This window comes from Marmota marmota, unplaced genomic scaffold, assembly GCF_001458135.2.
Source record: "Marmota marmota marmota unplaced genomic scaffold, marMar, whole genome shotgun sequence".
Lineage (NCBI taxonomy): Eukaryota > Metazoa > Chordata > Mammalia > Rodentia > Sciuridae > Marmota > Marmota marmota.
In genome coordinates this window covers 30,492,003-30,511,521 of record NW_025999977.1, presented here as the reverse complement: position 1 = coordinate 30,511,521, position 19,519 = coordinate 30,492,003, and the positions used below count along the sequence as shown (strand labels likewise).

General features: G+C 39.4%; 1 protein-coding gene across 1 annotated transcript in view; it reads left to right on the top strand.

Annotated features, from left to right (window-relative positions):
• Positions 1-6,359: 6,359 nt before the first annotated feature.
• LOC107137018 (galactose mutarotase-like) overlaps positions 6,360-19,519 on the top strand; it is a 46,936-nt gene continuing 33,776 nt past the window's right edge. The window contains exons 1-2 of the mRNA XM_048804946.1: positions 6,360-6,712; positions 15,290-15,634. Of these exons, the coding sequence (XP_048660903.1) occupies positions 6,523-6,712; positions 15,290-15,634 (535 nt within the window). The 5' untranslated portion in view covers positions 6,360-6,522. The remainder of the gene's footprint in view (positions 6,713-15,289; positions 15,635-19,519) is intronic.

The window sequence follows — 19,519 nt, the reverse complement described above, 5'->3', positions numbered from 1 at the left end:
TATATCAATGCCTACCAGAGAGGCAGGATGATATAGTGCTATGGGTTCAATTCACAGCTCTATAATTTACAGAACTAAATAATCCTGGAATAGTGATTTAAATTCAGGAGGATACATTTTCACTTAGATAATGGAGATCATTTTACAGCTATTGTAAGATTAGATCCAAAATAAGTAAATCACATAGCACATACATGTGCATACATATATGATATTCTTTGAATATATTAAGAGCTTACCTTCTGCCATAGCAGTAACAGATTCATGAATTTTTAATAGATGCTAAAATGATTGGTTAAGGTTTATGAGGTAGCAGAAAATGATATGACGTATTGAGCACCTAGGAGCTGTTTAAAGGAGATCAAAACATCAATTCAGTAAACTGTAATGCACAAACCTGGATTGGATCCTTAGCTACATAAAAAAGTCACTATAAAAGACATTATTGAGGAGAATGACCAAAGTTGAATATACTACAAATTATATAATTATATATTTAATATTAGATTTCTAAAATTTTATAATCATTCTGTGATTAGGCAAGAGAATACCCTTGTTCTTAGACAATAGATGCTTATTATATTTTAGGGGTGAAGGGTTATGACTTCTTTTACTTACTCTAAATGGCAAAGAATAAGGAGGATAAGGAGAAGAATAGTAATATAATTAGAGAGCAAGAGGAAAGAATTCAAGTTAATCTTAAAAATTGGCAAATATATGTTTAGAGTATGTTTCTCATTCTTATAATTTTCTGTAGGTTTGAAATTCTTCAAAATAAAAAATAAGGTGAAACAGAAACAAATTTTAACTTAAAATTAATAAATTCCAGATTCTCCCTTTGATCCAGCAATTCTAGTAGGAATCTATTTTACCTCTATTCCTATCTAACTACATAAAACAATATCTACTTGGGCATCCATGATCAAATTTCTTATAATCCCAAATGCTGGTAACAACCTGAATGTCTATTAATAAAAGATGAATAGTGGTACATCTACTAAGTGGAATACTCTGCAGTTATTATAAGGATCAAGTTAGTCTACAAAAAATGGTACAAAAAAAATCTAAACTCGGGCTGGGGTTGTGGCTCAGTAGAGTACTTGCCTAGCATGTGTGAAGCACTGGATTCAATTCTTAGCACCACATAAAAATAGATAAATAAAACAAAAAGGTCCATCATAATTTAAAAAGAAAGAAAGAAAGAAAAAAGAAAAAAATCCAAACTCTGTAGTGGAGTAACAAAAGACAGTTAACAGAAGAGTTAAGTATAATATAATTTTGTTTTATCAGCAATCATATGTTATATTCAAATTTGGTTATTTTCCAAATTATTTTTATGTCAAAATTAATGCATACACATAATTGAAAAACAAGTACTATTAAAATAATTATACAATAGTCTCTTTTTCTACCTTTACCCAGCTATTACTCTCGCTCATCTCAGATAGTTATTTTTAATTCTTTCAGCTGCTTATGTTTTCAAAGAGGCTATACATGGCCATGACATTCAAAATATTTGACAACTAGGAAAGTGTGGGCCTCTGTAAATCATAACCCACTATGACTGGCTGGAGAGTACTTCATGCTGCTGTGTGTCCTGGAGGGGTGTGTGTGTGTACATACGTATGTGTGTTTTATGTGTGTGCTGAACACATCTCTTTGTATAGGCATGATAATTTTCTGGGAATACATGCAAGAATCCATTAATAATGGTGGTAGGATAAACTGAGAACCCTAAGAAATACACATAAGGGATCATATGATTACATTTGAACTAAGGACAGAACTGCTGTGTTACTGGATGGCAAATGCAAAGCAACGTTCTGAAATGATTTTTAGAAGGGATATTTATTAAGCTGTGCAAAAGAGGCAATTGGTTGGGGAGAGGAACTCTGGGAGAAAAGAAGATCCTTTCAAAATATTTTCAAGTTCCTGAGTGCTGTGTGATTTTACTTCTTTCCTGCTTTCCCACAAATCTTAAGCAAACTCTTTCTTATTCATTGTGGCATTGGATCTATTTTCTAGGAGCAGATGACTGGATATTTGTGACCTCAAGCAGTGGCTTTCAGGGGGAATCATTTTCCATTCTCTTTGAGCTTCCATTCTTTTGGCAGGAGATGCGTCTTAGTACATTTTGTGAAGAGATAACAAAACACCATACACTGAATACTTTTTAAGCAATAGAAATTAACTTCTCATGTTTTTGAGACTGGGGAGTCCTAGACAAAGGTGCTGGCATCTGGTGAGGAACTTTTGGCTGCATCATCCGATGATGGAAAGTGGAAGGGCTAGAGAAGGCAAGGAGAGAGACAAAGATTAAACCCATAGCCTCAGGCCTTTTTATAATCAGCACGAATCTATTTGTGAAGGTGGAGCCCTTGGGACCTAAATACCTCCCATTAGGCCCTACCTCCCAACACTGTTGTACCAGTATTAATCTTCCAACACAGCTTTTTGGGAGGCAAATTCAAACCACAGTAACCTATGATAATAAATAAATTAATATGAAGTAGGTCCAGAGGTGATGAGTGCCTTGTTTCTAGGACTTGTGGGTGCTAAGGACTAACTCTTCTTCTTGGACCCTTCTTTTCTTAAGTAAGTAAATGTAATAACCTCGTGAGCCCATCATGAACTAATTCAAGAAACCATGCTTGGTGCAGTAGCACACACTTGTAATTCTAGCAACTTAGAAGGATCATAAGTTGGAAGCCAGCCTGGCCAACTTAGAGTCTATTTTAAAATATAAAATAAAAATGACTGGAAATGTAGCTCAATGGTAAAGCCCTCTTTGTTTTTCTGTGTGTTTTGTTTGTTTGTTTTAAATTATTTTCAGTGCTGAGAACTGAACCCAGGGGTGATTTACCACTGAGCTATATCCCCAGCGCTTTTTATTTATTTATTTTGAGATACCCTCCCTCCAGGTTGCAGTAGTTGGTCTTGATCTTGTCATCTTCCTGCCTAAACTTCTTAAGTAGCTGGGATTACAGATATGTGCCACTGAACCAGGTAAGAAACCAATTTTTTAAAATTTACAATTACCTTACAATTAGAAGATGAACATATTACATTAGTATAAAGTACTAGAATAAACAAAGTGCTTTGGAATCCATATTCTCACCTGATCACAATACCAGACAGCAGATAAGGAAGTGGGTTAGTGCTATCTCTGCAGTCAAGCTACCTAGGATCAAATCTGGGTTTCCTGACTTACTAATCCTGTGACCTTGAACAAGTTTCTTTACCTAAGTGTCAGTTTCTGTATCAGATAATAGTGCCTGAGTCAGGGGTGCTTAACACAGTGCCCAGTAAATTTTTAGCACTTTAGTTTACTACTATTCAATTAGAAATAATTGGATGGATTGATCATGTGATATTATTCCCATTTTATAGATGAGGGACCTAAGATTCAGAGTGGTTGAGCTAATTACCAAGCCAGTAAGTGCTGGTGTCTCTTGAACTCAGGTCTTCTGATACAACAGCCAATTCTTCACAACATTATTTGTACAGATTGATGTATTGTATATTCATTCAATAGTTTTGCAGTGCTGAGGATCAAACCCAGAGCCTTATGCATGCTAAACAAGTACTCTAACCAATGAGCTATACCCTTAGTCTTAATAATTATTTACTGAGCATCTAATATGTAACAGTCACTGTGCTTGGTGCTAGGAAATTCTAAAATAATCCCAACATGACTTGCCATCTTTGAGCAATCCTGAAATTACAAAACCTGAAGCTAGGCCCAGAGCTACTTTGTTTCATCCAGCATTAGTTAATAGTGAATTCTGAAGATTTTTACTGAAGTATTTGTGGGGATAAAGATGAGGATTATATCACATTAAATTATAAGTTATTTGAATGCAAAAATCGTGTTTTTACTTATAAAGGTATAACCAGAACTTAGCATAATGTCCATCACATACTCACAGAATAGTTGACAAATGAATAACATGCCATATAGCCAAATTGAGTCCATCTTCCTAAAACACTTCTCACGTGTCCCCCACAATACATTCCCTGGCAGCTGCTCCAAAATTGATAAATTGAATTGAAATATACCTCCCATTAACTTGATTCTTCTAGGCATTTCTGGCTTCCTGATACAAGTGATTTTCATCTAAAACCAAATACAATGAGTTTGGGTTACAAAAAAATTATGTAAGTCAAAATATCGAGTCAAGAAGCCAATAGTTGAGTAAAAAATGACAATAAAACATAAGAAATGATAACAAAAGATAAGAAATGAGTTCAGATGGTGAATACAAAGTGCCCAATGAAGAGAACTGAAATATCATGGAGTTTAGAGGAATGAGAAAGAGAACAGATGCACAGTAACCTATTCCAGGTCTCTTATAGACAAACTGTATATTGGTTTTTATTATCGAATCTTAGAGAATTTCCTCTGTGTAGCAGCCTGTCAATGGCTTAAGGCTTCAACAACATCTCTATGAATGAGCTGGGGGCTAAGAGGTCCCAGAAACAGCAGACCCTGCAGTTTCTGTGTAGAATGAGGAGGTGGGGGTGGGGTCCAAGCCTTGGTTCACTTCAAAGTGAAACAAAAATGAAGTTAAGATATCCTGATATGTTTCCTTTTCTACCAAGTCAAGCAACAAGACCTCCCCTGGCGACACTCAGAGATGGCCACTCAAACAAATTTCTTTCATTCTGTGACAGCATGAGCTTGCAGAATGTTGAGAACAGGAGGCCAAGAAAAAAAATGCCATCTTCCTGCTCACAGAAGAGATTGTAAGACATACTTGCTCACACAGCATTACCAAAAGGGCTTGTGTATGAGTCAGGCACAAATGGTAAGTGGGCTGATGAGACTTGCACAGTTTATGATAATTTCTGACGAAGCAGCATGCAAGAGCGCCCATCGGTTATTGTATGAGTGTGGTGCGGTCTGTAATTTGACTTGTTTGGTTGGGTCTTCTTGTTATTATAGGTTGTGCTTGACTGAAGCCTGTTGAAAAGTCTTTTTTCTTTTTCTTTTTTTCCCTTTGCTATTAGAATTCTTGTTTAGTGACGAAGAATTGAGACTTTGCGGCAAGAATGCTAAATACTCCTTCAAGCTACACAGGCAGAAAAGGATGTAAGATAGTTTTATGTTTTATTAGCATCTGATTACAGGAACATGATCCCAGTTCCCCTGATTTCCTGATCACAGATGATTTCTGCACTCACCACAGTGTAGTTGGACACTGTCTGAAGCATCCAGGAACCAGGTCAAATGCAGGGCGAAGCACAAGGGATAGGTATGCAGAGGGATTGAACAAAACATGTCTCTAGGCTCCTCGTATCCCCCTCCATTCCAGGGCCAACACTCTTCTGGAGTTGCTACATTTAGCAAAGAATGCATACAGTCATGCCTGTATTTCATCTCATAGTCCTTTAGGGTTTAGTCCTCTGCCATCAGAGCCTAATTTGGCAGAAAATATCTGAGTTAGTTATCAGACCTTAAAGCAATATTTCAAGTCTGGACCCAGATAATCTGCATTAGCATAACCGGAGGGTTGGGAAAAAATGAGAATTCCTGAATCTTGTCCTAGGTTCCCAGAATCAGAAATTGCAGGAGTGGGCCTAGGAATCTGCCTTTAATTATGAGGCCCACTAAAGCAAGAAAAGAATTCAATGACCTCAGTGTCTTTCCTCTCCCATCTGTATATACTTAAGGACTTCATCCTACTTGTAAAGGAGACAACAAAGGTACAGTACTTGACCTTTATAGGGACTACAATAATTACATGTTTCCTTAATCCTTTCCTAAAGGGACTTTGGACTTCAGAAACAAAATGGGTATCTACCCATGGCTCCTCCTTGAAGAAAAGAAAGTCTGAAGCTATCTCTGATCACCTCCAAAGAAGGGCCTAACCCCTCTACCAGACCCTGTCTAGGTTGCTAATGCCTGCCAGCAGTCTGAGGAGGTTCCTCAGGAGTGACTCCATCAGGACCATGTCTAGGGCTTCATCCTGTGTTACAAAAAGAGCACATCTTCAATCAGTGTGCTAAGAAGCCTGCAATGACCTACCCCCTCTCTAAATTACCTCTGTACTCTTTGTTCTGCATCAAAGTGTTAACTAGAATTTTCTCCAAGATCTGCCTCTTTGTCCCTAAGTCTGCTCTCTGCATTTTCCAGTACTTTGTCTGACAATCAGCCATCAACAATAATGACCAGATCATTGCACGCTGAAAAAGTGTGCAGGAGAAGGGGATGGGACACAGAGAACTCAAGATTTGGGTTTTGAAAGACTACAGGCTCCAAAATGCAATTTCACCTCCCAAAGACTACCATTCCCAACATGCAGTGCAGCCAGGGTCAGCAAACGCTTGGCTTGCCTTTCTGTCACCTCAGGCAAAGGAAGGATATGGAAAAGCCCCAGAGGATATTTGTGGCAGGAGTGGTCACTGGCTAAATCCAGGCAGGGAAGCGGAGCGGAGTCCCGCCCCTCCTGCAGTAAGCGCCTCAACTCGGCTGCTGGAGTTCTAAGAGCACAGAGTAGCTGCACGCCCCGAACTTTCCCCATGGTTTCGGTGACCAGAACAATGTTTGGAGAGCTGCCCTCCGGAGGAGGGACAGTGGAGAAGTTCCAGCTACAATCAGACCTGTTGAAAGTGGACATCATTTCCTGGGGCTGCACCATCACCGCTCTGGAGGTCAAAGACAGGCAGGGGAAAGCCTCCGACGTGGTTCTTGGCTTTGGCGAGTTGGAAGGTGGGTTCCACCAATCCCGGGCCGAGGGGATGATCAGGACCACCCTTCACGCACCCCGAACGTTCGGCCGCCTGTGAGCAAGGGACTGAGGTCAAAGTCCCTGAGTGATCTTGGGACGATCTAACTGGGGAGTGCGTGGGTTGGCTAACAGGGCAGTGTGGCGATCCGGAGCTTGGGGGGAAAAATGAAAACCCAGAATGATTCCAAGTCGAGTAGCTAAAGGACTTGGTTTCTTGTCTGCTGGTTATCCATTCAGGCTTTGCCTCAGTTAACGCAAAAAGTAAGACCAAACTCCAGCAATCCTGGAGCAAACTTTGAACTGCTGGCAACGGGGGCGTGCTCCTTCTTCTTCCGGTTCTGCTCTTTTCAGAAGAAGGAAAAGCAAAGACTTGCGTCTACTAGTTACTCTTCATCAGATTCTCTTTGAAGACGGATTGTCCCAGAAATGCTCCATGACTTAAGCTGAGTGCAGGCTCAGCAGAGAGCTTGGCTGTTTTGGTTATGATGCCCAGCCCAGCCCACCCTGCTTGCCGCTCAATAAGCATGTACTGACGGAAAGGGAGAAGACCACCTCTAACTAGATGGACTTTCTCCCCTTGGGGTCTATGGGCAATTAGGATCATGTGTTAATTCATGCATTTTAAAACTCTGGTAACACATTCGACAACACAGACAAGCCCCCACGCCCACCCCCTTCACAGAGCTTGCCGTTTAGCTAAGGAGATGGTTTTTAACCCAAATAACTCCATAAATGTATAATTACAACTGCAGTTGGATTGTAGCAAGAGAATGGGTACATGCTTCTATCTCTTGGCACTGCAGTGTAACCAAACAGAAAATGAGGTCTGAAATAAAATTGGCGAAGGGAAACTGAGAATTAATAAGCTCTGCTGGCTGTTGGGTGTGGACAAATTCTGCATGAGAAGAGGTTTGAGGTTTCCCTTTTGATGTATCTCTCTATCCCTTGGGTTATTTAGATGTTTAACTTGGCTCATGGTTTGGGGTCAACAGGAAAACTCCTGAGAGTTTTGTTTTCCACTTAGCATAAAACTTTACTCTCAGTTTCCTTAACAAAATTTATTGTAAGAATATTGCTGAAGGTTCTATTGATCACCTCTGCTTGTCTTCACCAGCCCTGGAGCCCCCCAGTTTTCTTTATATGATCTTTTAGGTATGACCTAGGAAAAAACCAGTAATGCCTTTTGTGAGTTTTGCATACCATTCTTATCTTTAAAAATCTTTTTTACTTGTGTCCCACCTACAGTTCTTATGGCTTCTTTCAAAGCCTGTTATGAGAATATTTGCTGGTAAGCCACATAGATAAACAACTTACCCATAAAATCCATGAGATTCCTTTCTTTCATTTCCCCCCAGTTACTACCAAACAGCCATCTATTGCTGCCATGAGTCATTATGGCACTAGCCCAGCACATGTGAGGCCCTGGGTTAGATCCCCAGAACCTCAAATAAACAAACAAAAATGCTTCTTTAGCAGCAACTTAAGTGAGGAGGCTGGTACAGGAGGCTGACTGTAGGAAGGTACGGGGATGTGAGAAAGATCAGCGTCACTTCCCTTCCACACATCTTCAGAATTAGAAGGCGAGAGGGCAGGCAAGTGACCAAAGAGGATTCTCTATAATCACTTTGCCGAGTCACTTGTCTCTGCTATAGACTGCAGATAGAACCACAAAAGATTGCATCTATTTTTTGTTTGTTTGTTTCAGTACTAGGCCTCACACATTCTAGGCAAGAGCTATACCACTGAGCTATATCTCTGACCCTTTTTATTTTAATTTTGAGATAGGATCTCCTTAAATTGTCCAAGCCAGCTTCAAACTCCAAATCCTCATGTCTCAGCCTCCCAGGTAGCTGGGATCACAGTTTGCCCACCACACGCAACTCAAAGAGTTTACTTGACTCATGCAAAATTGTTCAGGGGAGTCAAAGGAGAATTGGATATTTAACCTGGAATTCCTGATCCACGGAAAAAAATTGGGGATATAAAATTGTGGGCACCATCCCTTATCACCATTCAGAAAGGTACTGTCCACCCCCTGCAGACATATGCACACCTCTCTTATTTCCTGAAATTTTTAGTTCTAAGAGTCACATGAATGTAAAAGCACAAAGATCTTTGGAATTCATATGGAATGTGAGCTGTGATGACAAGCTTCCGGATGACATGACACCCAGGAAGCACCAGTTTCTTGATAGGTGTGGAAGTGCAAAGACATTCACATAATCCTGTGTGAGACTGTAAACCTTGTGGGAGTCTCGGTGAAAGAATCCTTCCCAAATGTTCTCAAATGTTCTTAAAAGGAAGAAAACACGTTAGCTCCCCTAGATTATAGTGATCTAGCTGGTATTTTATTGCCCTCCCTAGTACCAACATATGTTGAGAATGTTCAGTGGCATTTTCTCAGCAGAAGGCACCACAGCTTCACAGAACGCCAATTTAAATCAAAGCATTTCAAATATTCTTCTTGGTGCTGGTCCAAGATGGACATTTTCATTCCTGTGCTACAATTCAGATAATTTAATTATTTTAAAAGGAAAGAAAACTATTTTCAAAAGACAATATAAGGGGAAAACACCCTCAGTATATTAAATTACACTTTCTGATATGTTCAGCCATCTTTAAGGTTACCATAGTGGACCCAAGTTTCTTTTATAAGGCCTTGTCTTTTAGTATTGCTAAAGATAAGACTTCACATATGTCATAATAGGAAGCATATTGCCTCAATCAGAAAGTAGGAAATGGCTCTCTGCTACTATTTTGGTTAATTCTAATTTACTAAAAGCCATATTAGGAAACTACTAACCTCAACGTAGTGATGCATTCTTGTAATCCCAGCTACACGGGAGGCTAAGGCAAGAGGATCTCAAGTTCATGGACAGCCTAGGGAATTTAGTGAGACCCTGTCTCAAAGTAAAAAGTAAAAAGGGGTTTCAATTTAGTTTAGTGGTAGAGCATCCCTAAAAGAAAACTAGCCACAGTGGTTGTCCTTAAGAAAGGACCTTGGATAGTTAAGGTGTAGGAAAGGACCTTCTTTATATTCTTTTAAAATGTCTGATTATGTGAGTACATATAAACATACAGGTAAATAATTTAAAGTAATAAGATTTGACAGAGCAAGGTATTGTCTTGACATTATCATGTTCCAAAAGTGTTTTGAGCTACAAGGGAGAGCTAAGCATGAGTAATTTGATGAGACATAGTCCTTTTGTAACTGCCAGGTTGGATGTGAACACTCTCCAGTTTCCCAGATAGATTATATAAATGCTTGGATGACAGCCATAACCAGAGGTCAGAATGGCTCGATTTCTCTCTGGGAAAATGAGATCTTTCTTCTGAAGGATTCTAAAGAGTAAATTATCCGATCTTTTAGGTATGACCTAGAAAAAAAACCTTCTGTGAGTTTTGCTACCATTTCTTTTCTTTAAAAATCTTTTTTATCTGTGTCCCACCTACAGTCCTTATGACTCCTTTCAAGCCTGTTATGAGAATGTTTGCTTGTAAGCCACATGCATAAACAACTTACCCATAAAATCCATGAGAGTCCTTTCTTTCATTTCCCCCCAGTTACTACCAAACAGCCATCTACTGCTGCCATGAGTCATTATGGCACTTGCCCAGCACATGTGAGGTCATGGGCTGGATCCCCAGAACTTCATAAATAAATAAACAAACAAAAATGCTTTTAGAAACCTGGGTTAAGCAGAGGAGGTGGGGATAAAAGCAATCAGGTTAGAGACTGCAGTGTAATATTTCAAATGCCTAAGAGTACCTTTATGGGAGCATTGAGGACTCCCCACTTTGTCTTTTAATGTTGTGTAACATCTTGGGCAAGTTTTTTTTTTTAACCTCTTCAGAGCAGTGCCTCCCCTGAAACAAATGGATTATGATGATTCAGTGCACTATGATCTATGATATGTGTCTGACCGGAGATGTGTCTGCTTTCTTTCCTTTGCCCCCAAATACCTTCCATCATACGACTAGAACTTTCTATTTCACTTTGTTAAATCTGCAAAAAATTATGTGGAACTTCAGCTTGGGCAACCAACAGCCTTTTAAAAATATATAACATGTTTGGGATAATTAGAATGCTTGTCAATTAAACTTCGGTTATTTTCCTCATCTGACCAAAAGACAGTCATTCAAGTAATAAATGTTGTTTGGAGTTTTAAAAAACTAATTAAATACATATGCATATGTGCATATATATTTAATATATGTATATATAATAATTAAATTATATACTATACAATATTATGTTATTATACATATAATATTATAATGTTGTTATTGTATAATTGTCATACTAATATTTATAATATTATAAATAAATAATATTTATAGTAATGATGTATAATATGTAATATATTGCATATTACTTATTATAATGTATGCATATATAATTAAATGCATGTATATATTTATATGTTATATATATGCGTATATAGATATGGATATAGATGTACTTTTTTTTGAGATAGGTTTTACTATGTTGCCCAGACTGGCCTTGAATTTGCAATACTCCTGACTCAGCCTTCTGAGCAGCTGGGATTATAGGTTTTGCACCATCTTGCTGGGTTGTTTTGAGGGAGGGTAGTGAATAATTTATTTCAGACTTTAGAGCACTCTGGTGAAGGTTGGGGCTTTTTGAGGCGGGTGTCATAGTTGGGGATCTTGGGAGGTTAGAGGAGTGGAAAGGGCCATATACCATGCTTAAGCATTTATTGATTTATTCTGGCCAGTGCCTTGCCCAGGAAAAGGAGCAGACTTTCCCAATCCTCTTTCTCCCACCTCAGCAGCTGATTTGATTAAATCAGTATTCATGGCTTGACCTAGGAACTTTGAACTTTTCACATAAAACAGAATTTTCTGCATTCCTTATTATTATTATTCCTTATTTAGTCATTCCTTATTCAGAATTTGGGGATTTTCATTTTTCCATAAGACTGATTTGATACAAATGCTTAATTACATTTGAAAATAGTATGAAATCTATTTGTTCTGTTAAGGTTTTTTCAGAGACAGCTTGGATAAGTGGTTTCTCCATCCTCATGGATCAATTCTTTTTTTTTTTTTTTTAGTATTTATTTTTTCGTTGTAGTTGGACACAATACCTTTACTTTATTTTTATGTGGTGCTGAGGATAGAACCTAGGGCCCCCTACCTGCATAGATGAGCACTCTACTGCTGAGCAACAACCTTAGTGCCCTAATGGATTAATTCTTTAAAACTATTAGTCTAAACCAAGGAACTGGCAGGTACTTCTCATCTCCACAGGCTGATGAACTGTTGCCAGGAGTCGTGGCTTCTGAGGGAATTCTTGACACCCAGTGTGGCAGGAGCTTTACTGTCAGATTGTCTCCAAGGCCTAGTATACCTCTGGTGGAGGATGGGGGCTCTGGGTACACTTGTGGAAAAAATTGAGATCGGACTAAAAATGGCCACAGCCAGTTGTTGTATGTTTGTTTGTTTGTTTGTTTAGACAATCTGCTTTTCTTTACATTTTTAAACTTTATTGGGCTCAGACATCCCAAATTGATGTCTGCAGAAGCAACCTCAAAGCAAAGTTTCCCTCTGGCCTTCTCTTGAGGCAAGCCATAGAAGCTAGGATTGCTCTTCTCCAAGGCAGGTCATAAAAACTAGAACCCCCTTTTCCCCAAAGTCAAGATAAAAGCTAGAAATATTACTCTAACCCCCCCACACACACCACACTTTCTCTCTAAGAGTCAGCCATAAAAAAAAAAAATTCTCTGACCTCTTGTTCAATTGTAGGTCCTAGGACCCCTGTTCTAGAAAGGGTCTTGGTTCGTAGCTGGGAGGAAGGATTGCTGTTCAGACAGGCCAAGAAGAATCTGGGCAGACAGGCCTTGCAGGGTCTGCCATGATTTTCAGAAAATACCCTTTTTGTCCAGTTCTATTTCTAAATGGCTGTCCATGCTTCATCTCTCCTAAGAATAAAAATGGTTAGTTCACCCTGGGTCTCTGAGTCTTCAATCTGAAGGTTCCTGTGTCACGTGAAACTATAATCAAATATGCTTTTCTCTTGTCAACCTGTCTTTTGTTATAGAGGTATCAGCCATGACCCCTGATGGTAGGCAGGAGAGGGATTATCCCCTTTTCTGTCTAAAGAGAAGATGAAACAAAACCAAGAAGAGGTTGTTTGCCTTTTGGGACTCCTTTTGTTTAACCACTGTTAAGGGGTTTGAAAACTACAGCTTCAGAAAGTAGAAGGTGGGGAGAAAGTGGGAACTGACGGAGCAATGAACCCCACCAGTGCCTAGAGACGGTGGTTAGATGGGCCAACCAGGATGCCTGGTGCTTGCTAAATACAGTTGGCCCTCTGTATCTATGGATTTGCATCAGTGAATTCAACCAACCACAGATCAAAAATATTTTGGGGAAAACTGCAATAGTACTAAATGTGTTTAGACTTTTTTTCTTGTCATTCCCTAAATAATAATAAAGTACAAAAACTATTTATATGGCATTTGCATTGTATTAGGGATTATATATAATCTAGAGATGATTTAAAGTATGTGGAAGGAGCTGGGTGCAGTAGCACACACCTGTAATCCAAGATATTCAGGAGGCTGAGGCAGGAGAATTGCAAGTTCTAGGCCAGCCTCTGGAAATTAGCGAGACCTTGTCTCAAAATAAAAATAATAAAGGGGTTGAGGATATAACTGAATCCCCAGTACTGAGGAAAGAAGAAAGAAAGAGGATGTGCATAGGTTTTATGCAAATGCTACCCCATCTTATATGAGGAATTGAGCATTTATATACTTTGGTACTTTGTTAGGGGGAAGGGACACTGGTAGGCAATGCTTAAAAGTATGTATTAGGAGCCAAACTACTTGGATTCAAGTCTTGATTCCTCTGCTAACTAGTGTTTTAGAGCAAGTTACTAAACTTTTCTGTCCTCAGTTTCCACATCAGTAAACTGGGGCAATAATAGTATCTACTTAAGAGAAATGTTCTGAGGATGAAATGAATTAAATGTAGAGCCCTGAGAAAGTGTCTGGGACTTAGAAAGTACTAAGTGTCCGCTGTTATAATAGTTCATTTACAAGATTCTGAGGCACCATGGATTAATGAGGAAGGAACCAGGACCTGGAAGAGAATGATTAACTTGTGCCCAACCAGTTGCCTAATGGGAACAGTGACCAGCCACTGGCTGATTCAGGGTCTGAAAAATAGGTCATATGTTTGAATTGCATTCTTTGCTAATCCTAACTAGACATGGAGGATACAGAGTACCCCAGGAAAGGAGAATGGAATCCAGAGTGCATTTGAGTGAGAAATAGAACAGAAAGGAATTTTGGTGAAAATGCAAAAACAAACTGTCTCCAAATCTTAATCTGTTCCATGGAAAACCACAGAAGAACTTAAAAAAACTTTAAGAAGAGTAAACTTTAAGAAGAGAAAAACTTTAAGAAGAGTACTTTAAGTACTTTTACTGGAATATGCCCTTGTTCAAAGTTGTAACTACAACAATGGAGCTTTGCTTTTTATAACCCCCACCACCACCACCACCAAAAAATAAAAAAGCCCAACAACATTTGATTTTCATCAATATGCCCTGTAGCAATCAAAGGAATGTGGTAGATAGGTAGTAACAGGGAGAAACCTTAAGATATTTGATAAATGAAAAGTTACAGAACAATGTGTATAACTCAATTATAACTGTATAGAATATACATGTGTTTGTCTTCTTGCATGATGCTTATATGTAGTTAATTCAATTTTTGAAAAAATTGTACATTCCCAACGGTTAACAGTGATTGACATTAGGAAGGAAGAGAAGTGAAGAAAGGCTTTTAAAATGTTTTACACTATTAAGTTTGCCAGATTTAGCAAATGAAAATATAAAAGTCTGATTTAAATTTCAGGTAAACAACTTATACTGTCTCATCTATAATAGTACTATGAACTTACTTAAATACTGTTAAATAATTATTCATTTTTTATTTGAAATTCAGATTTAACTAGGCATCCTGTATTTCCTCTGGCAATCCTACTCTATGTCCTTGGGTATTATTTAACTCTCATTAAAGATATTTACATGTTCTAATTATATGATTTTACAAAAACATGAAAAGAGAAAGAAGAATTAGATAGTTTTCTCTCAAGACAACACAAAAGTCCAATTTTTAGTTACGAAAATTGATTGGCTCAGAAAATAGCAGATTATAAAGCAACATTCCCACTAAGATCCCAGTTTATAAAAAGAAGCAAATGCACTTTTTACACTGAAAGACAGAAGGATATATATAAGAATATTAACAGTGGTTCTCTCGAGTGATAAGATTAAGGAGGATTTAAATTTCTTCTTTGTGTGTTATAAAATTCTTTAAAACTTTTTGTAATGAATATTTATTACTTCTGGAACAGGAAAATGTCAGGTGTGAAAAAAATACCATTTTTCTGTGCTTTCATGAAGACTTTGATATGGCCAACTTGAAGGTAGTTGTGGCTTCCTCAAGAAGAAAGTGACAGGCAGCAGTGTAAGACACCTCTTCTGTTTGAAGTTTTAAAAAACACTGTCATCCTTGTCCTTTCAGGGTACCTCCAAAAGCAGCCCTACTTTGGAGCAGTGGTTGGAAGGGTGGCCAACCGAATTGCCAAAGGAACATTCACATTGGATGGGAAGGAGTATCACCTGGCCATTAACAATGGGCCCAACAGTCTGCATGGAGGACTCAAAGGGTTTGACAAGGTGAGTCCAGGGCATGTGGCAGAGTCCTTTCTTGGTCCACTTCCCAGAGTACCCACAAGCATGTCTTCTGTTGCCAAGCAGAATCCTAGGCCCTGGGACATGTGCATGGTAAAGCAATCCAGGAAAAAGGCTGTTCCCAGGGTTTGGGGGAGCAGATGCAAATGGCCACATCCAGGATCCATCCTTCTCTAATTCATCTGACTGTCACAAGCAGGGATCCTTGAGTGAAAGGACCATGACCCCTGACTTAGGGAAGATGTGGAACAACTTTCTCATAGTGTTGGGATCAGGGAATCAGGTTGAAGAAATGTGGGTTAATGATAAATATCTACCCACCCTCTACTGCATAGGCCTTCACGTATGTTGTCTCTGACCTTTCCAAGAGACCTGTATCATCACTCAAATGAGAAATCTGAGAATGTGAAAGGCACACGATTCCTAAAGGGGACAGCCAGGTCTGCCTGGCTCCAAGCCCTCATCACTATACTAGAGCTGCTGGTGTCCTCCATGGCCACTGTGGGGACCCCCAATCCAATACACCTCCCTGTTCCTCTTGTTTGCACCCTTCCTGTGCAGTGTGGCACCAGACCCGGGCCTGCCCTTCCACTGAAGTGCTTTGTGCCTTGAAATTACCTTAGGCTCCTCCAGATCCCCCTTTCTAAATAAAAACTCCATTCCCTAAATAAAAACTCCAATCCTTGGAAAGCAAAGGGATCAAGCTACTCCCTGAGATCAGAGTTCCTGGCCTCCTGCTTCAGAGTCCTGCCAGTCTCATTTTAGTCTCTGAGGGAAAAAAATTTCAGAGAGCTCTCCTTTAAATTATACCACCCAGGTTGTTTGCTAGAGTGGAGATAGAGAAGATAGGAAGTAAAATGTGTGGTAACTAAAGGCCATGATTTCCTTTTTTCTGCCTCTGGCCTCCACTTCTCCTGCTGAAGGAAGTTGGTTGCTCTAGGTTTTCCCCTCTCCCTCCAGCTTCCTCTCTGTAGCCAAGAACCAGACTATCCCATTGGCTTCCCTTTCTTCAGTGATGGACTCCTCACCCTAGGGAGAGCAAAAAGCTCTCCCTAGTAGCATCTGCTATGCCCAAGAGCAGAGGGCAGAGATCCTCTAGAACATGCCAGGTCCATGAGTAAACTCCATCTAGAAGAAGCTGGGCCGAGTTCCTACAGGGATCTTCAGAGGACCCTCAGAACAGCACCTTGCTCTTCTCCTTCTGTTCCACTGTGGTATTTTCTGCAGTGTATGTATTCATATGTATTCCCTTTATTAACACAGAAGAATAATAAGAATGCATATCTGTCTTACTCCATTTTCTGTTGCTATGACTAAATACATAGACTGGGTCATTTATAAAGACAAAGATTTTTTTCCCCTCACAGTTCTGGAAACTGGGGAGTCCAAGAGTGTGATGCCAGCCTCTAGTGAGGGCCTTCTTGCTGCGTCTTAACATGGAAGAGGGCATCTTATGGCAAGAATGAGCAGCTGTACCAGTTTGGGTCTTTCTTCCTTTTCAAACAAAACCATTGATGCCATCGGAGGTTACCTCTCTCATGACTTCCTCTAATTCTAACTACCTGCCAAAGGCTGCATCTCCAAATACCATTAGCATGAGTTTGGTAATTACGTTTTAAACATATGAACTTTTGGAAGACACATTCAAACCATAGCCCAAACCCGTGCAGTGGGCCCCTTTTGTGAACCACAGAGCATAACAGGCTGGGGATTCCTGAGGTTCACAGTATAATGAGGCAGATGGACCCTTACATAACTATTAACAGCTGAGCTTCCACAGGCACCATAACATAGATGCTAACATTATACTAGAAGAGCTGATCATGAACAAATGAATAGTTATGGAGGTGGGACTTGAACAGCTTTTGAAGAACAGGTAGCATTTCATTCAATCTGTGGGTATTAGACAGAATGGCTATACTGGGGCCCAGAGATGGGTGGGAAAAAGATGAGAATACTTATGGAGCCCCTGAACGTTTCTCAGCAGTAAGTTTTTAGATAGGTATCATTAGCAGTATCAGATGGACTTTATTTTAAGTTGTACTGGATTTCAACAATTACTGAATGAATAGTTTAGGTTGGGGGTGTGTGTTTTTCTGTGCAGATCAGCACAATTCTTTAAAAGATGAAAATTAAATAACCTGACAGGATTTGAAATAGTATAAGAAAGTCTGCAGATTTAAAGTTCCTAGAGAGTTAGAAACTATAAGGTCAGAGAAATTCTTCCATGAATGGGAATTACACGTAACTGAAAATATTTGTTTACACCAAAATCTTTCCATTCTTTCGTTTCCCTAAAGAAGAAAATCTGGGTAGCAAGGTAAGAGCATTTTATTTCAGATATTTAATTCCTAGAATTTTCCATTTGGGGAATTCTTTTTTTCTTTTTTTAATTACATATATAACAGTCTTCCTATTTTAAGTGTCTTGAAAGTTCAATATTTCTGAGAGATAATTAGGATATAAATTAAATTTTTTACTGAGCTCAGTGAATTTGTGTCAACGCCAGATGCTCTCATTGTAGATGAAGGTAGAGAGCTCCATCCCTGCTGGGCTCCCCTTCCTGGCAGACAGAACACCTGTGAGAGCCAGACCCAGGCTAGAGTGAATGGGCAGAGCCTGGCTGCAGGGCTATTCCTCTGATGCAGAAGGTTATTATCTTTTAACTGTGTTTGGAGTGAGAGTTTGACTCTTCTGTTGAAAATGGAGATTTGAATAAAGCTGTTCACTGAAACTAAGATGTGAAATCATGTAGATAGCCAGACCTGAGTTGGAATCCTAGCTCTGTCACTAATTACATGTATGATTTTAAACAATATTTTTTCTTTTTAAACTATGCTGTATTAAAGGGTTCTATTCTATACCTCTGGAATGTATGGGGAGAAACAGGCAGGTTAACTCCATTGAACTTAATTTGTTCATCTGTAAAGTGGGGATGATATTAGTTGGAACTATAAGAGATTGCCAGTGTTCAACAGTTTTGACCTACAGGGACAGTCATTTCGTTTAGTTCAACCAAAAAGTTCCTTGCAAGGTGATTTATGTAAGGCATCAGTGACTGGTGAATACTCCACAGATTGGAGGTCTCATGTGTGCAATAAGCTCTTTACTAGTGATCCCAGAGCTCCCTAAAGGACAAGGACTCTGGTCAACTCATGCTGCTATTGTAACATAAGGGAACAGGCTTGGGCTGGATCAAATCCACTATCACTTACAATCTGCATGACCTGGGGCCAGCAGTTTACCCTTCCTGAGTCTCAGTGTGTGGTCACTCAATGAGAATGATGGCACTACTTGAAGTAGACAGATGAGATAGTGTCTGTAAAGTTTCTGGCTAGGTGCCTTTCTTCATAACGAACACTTGATAAATGCTGGTTCTCCCTTCCCTGAAAGTGTGATCTTGAGGCCTTTCAGGCAAAGTGAAGAGGAACCTCTATGTTAATTCAAGATTCCATTTTTTCTCTTCATATATTTCTTGCCATTCTTAGAATTTGTTAGAACACAGACAAAACCTTCAAGGTAATTTTTCTAGCTCCTTAATTTTATGGAAGTGATAGATGCCCAAATTTACACAGTGAACTAGGAACAGATCTGGCTCCAAAACCATGACTCCTGACTTGTGGGCTGGAACTGAATCCTAATGGAACAAGTGCCCAATTTGCTATAAACTCTGTCCAGGGAATAAGAGAAACTTGGAGTGTTTTTCATTAATATTTGTATACAGTACACCAGAGAGAGGGGTTGATTTATTAAGGTTATTTTTTAGTACTATAAAAAGGTATTGCTACACAACACCAGAATGGAGCACCAAGATTAAAATAAATATATATCCAAGAAAAATTCAAAGAGGAAAATATTGTAGATACATACATGTAAGGTTAAGAGGAAAGAGTATAAGGAATGGAGCCAGGCAAGGTGGCACATGCCTGTGATCCCAGCGGCTCTGGAGGCTGAGGCAGGAGGACTGTGAGTTCAAAGCGAGCCTCAGGCCTCAGCAAAAATGAGGTGCTGGGCTGGGGATGTGGCTCAAGCGGTAGCGCGCTCGCCTGTCATGCGTGCG